Consider the following 5,632-nt stretch of genomic DNA (forward strand, 5'->3'; position numbering starts at 1 on the left):
AAACTACAAGTACGTAGAGATATAGAAGAAACTGGAACAAATAGATGGTTTACTGAAGGACAGTGAAACACATGAGCAGCATGTAGATTTGATGGATAACTAAGTCAGCCAGATTCATAGCACACTAGAGGAAAACCATATTTTACATACTTACAGTTTTGTACTTTGTTGTAAACTTCTGATATCTAGCATTCTAATTATGTCTTTATGTATGAATTTTGTGTTTAGTGCTTATGTTGATTGCATTTATTTTATCTCAAAGTGGAACTAGTTTTCGTTTTCTCACGGCCCGGCACGACCCGCCTTAGGCCCGGCATGAGCACGGCCCGGCAAGCTATGGGCTTGGGCCTAGTGTTTGAGTATATGGGCCGGCCCGAGCCCGAGCCAGATAAGAAATGGGCCGACATGGGCCGGCACGACCCTCCTTAGGCCCGGCATGAGCACGGCCCGGCAAGCTATGGGCTTGGGCCTAGTGTTTGAGTATATGGGCCGGCCCGAGCCCGAGCCAGATAAGAAATGGGCCGACATGGGCCGGCACGAGCACGGCCCGAAGCCCGATTAATTGGGCCGGGCCGGGCCGGCCCGTTTGCCACCTCTATCTATGAGAGTAGCTTTTTTTCTACTTGGTAATACTTTTGGTTTTTGTGAGAGTAGGTTTGGGTGTTGGCTAGTATAGTTTTTGTTTTGCTTTATAGTAGCTTTTGGTGATGGTGAGAGTAGCTTTTGTTACTGGTGATGGTGACAGTAGCCATTTGTTGATGGTGAGAGTCTTTTTGTGTCGGTGACAATTGCTTTTGTTGCTGGTGACAATAGCTTTTGTGACCTTATTGGAAATCTCACCAGCGTTGCTTTTGTTTGTGACAGTAGCTTTTGTTGCTGGTGATAGTAGCTTTTGTGACATCGCCGGAAATCTCACCAGCGTAGCTTTTGTTGCTAGTGACAGTAGCTTTTATTGCTAGTGATAGTAGCTTTTGTGACCTCGCCGGAGGTTGCCGGAAATCTCATCATAGTAGTTTTTGTTGCTAGCCACAATAGCTTTTGGTGTTAGTGACAGTAGCTTTTGTGGTCGTCTGAGTTTGCCGGAAGTTGGCCGGAAACTCGCCGGAGTTGGTCGGAGGTCGGCCGGAGTTGACCGGAGACCTCGTCGGAGAGGAGAGAGAGAATGATTGTTGACTTTTTACTCTAGTGGTATTTATGTAAATATGTTTGTTTTTATATCCAAAATATAACACCATTTTTAATCTAGTGGCCTTATGAGGGACAAAATTAGTTGGTGACCTTACGGCTAAAAAAGCATTCAAAGATGCACTTATATGTAATTAACTCAATTATATATTAGGTATGTAGTGCTATTGTTCTACTTTTGAATTATAAAAGTTAATATATATAGTTATTGCTTTAGACAATTTACAAGATGTATATCACTTTAGTTATTATTATTATTTTTAATTAAGTTTTGATATTATGTATATCACTTTAGTTATTATTATTATTTTTAATCAATTTTTGATATTTTGTGAGTACCCCACCTTAAATCGAAATCTGGCTCTGCCACAGCCACTTCCGGCAAAAAGTTCCTTTTGTGCTGATTTCTGAACAGGGAGAATTTCCCTCTCTATCTCTCTTCCTCAATTATCCATTTGTTGTATTTAATTCTTTCTTTTTCATTTGCTTTTTTTTTTCTTTCTTTTTTTTTCTATAATAACCCTAAAATTTGTAGTTTAACGACTGGTACTTTTAAAGTTCAAATTTGGGAAAGCTTTCGGACTTCGCATTACTACGTTTTTTTTTTTTTTTAAATAAGAAATACTTTTCACTACGACTTAGGTTATTAATTCTGATAAAACGTTCCAGTTCCGATCTCTCCATATAAATCGTCCCCAATGATTATCGCAACGTATCCATACTAATATTGTTAATCAATCAAATCGTTCCATGTCAGCGGTTTCATTAGTCATTACGCCATCCAATCTTCAAAACGACCTAGAGTACGTACACTATACACACTCATTGCTGTAGGGTTTCTATACCATCTAATGGACACACGGGTAGATCATTATAAGGTTCTGGGTCTACCGTCTGGGGAGGAAGGCACTAAGCTCACACGGATAGAGATTTCAAAGGCATATAGAGCAAAGGCTTTGGATTTGCACCCAGATAAGAGGCCAGACGATCCCCATGCCAATGCAAACTTCCAAAGGCTCAAGTCATCATATGAAATACTCAAGGATCGAAATGCCCGGAAACTGTTTGATGCAAGTCTAAGAGCCAAGAGGGAAGAACTGCATCATCAGAATCGCCTGCATGAGCAACACAACAATGCCGCCAAGCAAGGAAGGATGTTTTCCGGTGATGGCAGACATTGTCACGCAAAGCTAGCTTCTGATCTCCAAGCGAGGGCCAGAGAACGGAGATGGGCTCCCACATGGAGAGAAGCAAGAGGAAGACGAGCTGCTGTCAATGGTCCTAGAGAAGAGTTGTTTGGTGATTTGGAAGGAATACTAAAGAGAGTGCAGCAGCAGCAGTATCACGGCCAGTGGCAATGCGATGCAAAGCCAAAGAGGTGTTCTTTCGAGCCAGAGAGATATTCTTCGATCTCAAAGAAAGAGAATGAGGAGATGCTAAGAGGACAATATCATCTCAAGCTGCTTCTGATTCTGTTGTTCTTCTTTGCTTTATGGTCTATGGTAAATATATATGGTGTCTATTAGGTAGTCAAGCCTATGCCTGGACTTGATAACAAATGGGAAATCAAGTACTAATTTTATGACGTTCTCCTGGTGACAACAGGTCTAGTTACTTGGAAGAAACAATAAAGAAATGTTCTCTTACTCACCTAGTTAATTTTTCGATCACCCAACCTTTGATATATATTATCAAGGGTTGGGGAAAAAATTTCAAGTGTTTTATCAGGGAGTTGCACAATTTGTGTGTCCAATTGATTAAATAATTCTACCTTTTCAATTGTATCAACCTTTCTAGTGTGAAGTGTGAAGAGACTGAATAAAAGGAATTAATCGTATTATCTTTCCACCAATCTTATTCTAGTATCAGTAGTATGGGTGAGTCTAGTCAGATCTCTACATTTTGTATTTGGACCTCCCCTCCATATTTTTCTCATTAAATTACCAATTTTACCCATCTTATAAATCTATCTACTTATGTTTTATGATAATGAAGCATGGTCGATCTCCATATGGTTCTTTAAGTAGGTTCACCAGTTTCAACAGTTCATATGTATATATTTTCTTTGAATTCAATTTCATAAAGTTGTTAGCCAATTTATCAACACAATTTCAAGCTAGAAATTGGCATATGACCCAAATCGATCAAACCAAGAATTAAGCTTGCATCCAAAAGTAGTAGCTGAACTCAAAGCAGTTTGCATGGGAACACCCATAACAGCCTACTTATAGTATCTATGGTTTTTCTTTGCGAGAAAAATAGAGAGATGGAATACCAAGGCCGACTCTGGTATTGGACATTGATCGATCATATCATTGTTCCCAATCTACTGGATTACTGGGAAGGCTATTGACTATTTTATCTAATCTTCTTATAGATCAGATCGGCCACAACGGCAAGAGAAAAGCTGCACAATCTGCAATTTTTGTTTTTGTTTTTCAAAAATCAAGGGTAAAATGGAGATTAAATTTTTTCAAAAATCAAAATAGGTCCAAATATCAAATTTGAATGTCTGAATAGAACCACCCCTTCATTTGCAAACCCTAACAGAAGAGAAAAAATTGAAACGTTGCGGAATCCGTAACCCTAGAGAAATTAGGGGTGGCGGCGGTGGGGTATCGCGACGATGTTTGAAGCAATGGTTGGAATCAGGAAAGCAGCAGCTCCTTTGACGTGGTCAAGGGTTTCCAGTTTTCCTTCTTATTCCTTTAGTTTCTTTATTATGATTACCAATTAATTTCCTAAAAATTTAAGGATTAGTTCTTTTTTTTTTTTTCTTGTTTGATTAGGATTCCTTGTGTTAGTGGAAAAGGATTTGGGAGGAAATTGGTAACATTTCTTTGCAAACCACCCCTCTCTCCAGAAGGGTACCAATTTCACTCCCCTTTAGTTTTAGTTTCCAAGTCCGAATAGTCTAAGGAATAGCCCTCTATATTTAAATAACACCATCTAGTTGATCGGTATTCTTCATTCAACCATCAATCAACCTTATATTAACGTCATGGCTGGTCTTGACATTAACCACAACGGCCTAGTCTGGAGATCAGTTACGAGGAATCCTCCAAAACACTACAAAATGAGCATAAAGTCGTTCTCAGGGCTGCAATCAGAGGAAAAGTACGAATCGGGTGAGTTTGAGGTCGGAGGATACAAGTGGAAACTAGTACTCTTCCCCAATGGAAACAAAAACCGTGATGTGAAAGATCACATCTCTCTCTACTTGGAAATGGGTGGAGACAAAGCAATAGAACCCGGGAAGATTGTAACAGTTGATTACAAGTTGTTTTTGCTTAATCGGCACAAGGGGAAAGAATCGTACCTGGTTCTTGAAGATTCCAATAAGAGAGAGAAAAAGTACTGTATTTATCGGACAATTGTTGGTGGTTTGGCTGGTTTTGATCGATTCATCCCTCTTCAAGATTTTAGTGATGCATCAAATGGTTATCTCATTGATGACAGATGTGAGTTTGGAGCAGAGGTCTTTGTTTCTGAAACGACAAGAAAAGGCAAAGGAGAGTGTGTATTCATGAGTCTCAACACTGCTATATACAAGCATGTTTGGAAGGTTACTAACTTTTCGAAGTTAGGCGCTCAACCTTATTACTCACTACCATTCACCGCAAACGATCAAAAATATTGCGCATGGAGACTGGTTCTCTATCCCAAGGGACTTCTCACTGGAAAGGATAGTCGACATCTCTCTCTTCTGTTGTATTTGGATGAACCACATAAGCTTCCTCCTGGATCAAAAATACTTGCGGAATTTACTCTACGCATTTTGGATCAAATCCATGGGAACCATCGTTCTCGTAAAGTTAATGCCTGCTGGTTCATTGCCGAACCCACCAAAAGTGCTTGGGGTTTCGACCAATTGATTACACAAGAAAAAAACGCAAGATTTTCAATGGATGATACTTGCATAATTGAGGTCGAAATTACTATCCAAGGACTTTCTATGCCAAGAATTTCTACACGCCCTTGGCCATGGAATTTTTAAGTTATCTAGTTAGTTTGTGGTAGGATCAGTGAAGCATGAGATTGTTGATCTTTTGATCAACACTATGTATGGTTTCCCTTTATCGTAATTTTGGCATTGTTTATGTAATAGACTATGAATGAAAACTTACCAGCATTCTTTTCCTATTTATCGATCTGTACGTTCTTTCCTATATGCCAAGTACCAACAGGCAGTAATCAAATCCTAACTTAATAAGTTATGAGGAAAATTAACCTGTGTCTCCGATCGATTGAGTAATTCCGTAGTTACTTTCCTGCATTAATTGTATGGTCGGTTTAGTCGGAACAGGTACTTTTACTATCCAGATTAAAGGTGTCGTTCCTAGCTTCTGTTGAAGTAGGCTTCCACTTGATGGGCTTGGCCCAAGTTAGTATCCCTTTGTGGAAGACCATGTGAGTTGCATGTGCAAGGTTAATTGTGTGTGTGTGT

At 39.5% G+C, this 5,632-nt stretch overlaps 2 protein-coding genes across 2 annotated transcripts; both read left to right on the plus strand.

The window, feature by feature from the left end:
* The first annotated feature begins 2,036 nt into the window (after nt 1-2,036).
* On the plus strand, nt 2,037-2,796 carry LOC133730254 (uncharacterized). Its single transcript, XM_062157880.1, has 2 exons — nt 2,037-2,687; nt 2,791-2,796. The coding sequence occupies exons 1-2, from the start codon at nt 2,037-2,039 to the stop codon at nt 2,794-2,796; spliced, it is 657 nt and encodes a 218-aa protein (XP_062013864.1).
* A 1,390-nt stretch (nt 2,797-4,186) lies between these two features.
* On the plus strand, nt 4,187-5,182 carry LOC133730255 (ubiquitin C-terminal hydrolase 12-like). Its single transcript, XM_062157881.1, has one exon. It carries the CDS (start codon nt 4,187-4,189, stop codon nt 5,180-5,182), a length of 996 nt encoding a protein of 331 aa, XP_062013865.1.
* Nucleotides 5,183-5,632: the final 450 nt, after the last annotated feature.

The sequence above is a fragment of the Rosa rugosa genome, chromosome 2 (genome assembly GCF_958449725.1).
Source record: "Rosa rugosa chromosome 2, drRosRugo1.1, whole genome shotgun sequence".
Taxonomy (NCBI): Eukaryota; Viridiplantae; Streptophyta; class Magnoliopsida; order Rosales; family Rosaceae; genus Rosa; species Rosa rugosa.

Bases quoted from the DNA above. Each gene is read 5' to 3' on its own strand.
- LOC133730254 (XM_062157880.1), top strand. From the start codon at position 2,037: ATGGACACACGGGTAGATCATTATAAGGTTCTGGGTCTACCGTCTGGG.
- LOC133730255 (XM_062157881.1), top strand. From the start codon at position 4,187: ATGGCTGGTCTTGACATTAACCACAACGGCCTAGTCTGGAGATCAGTT.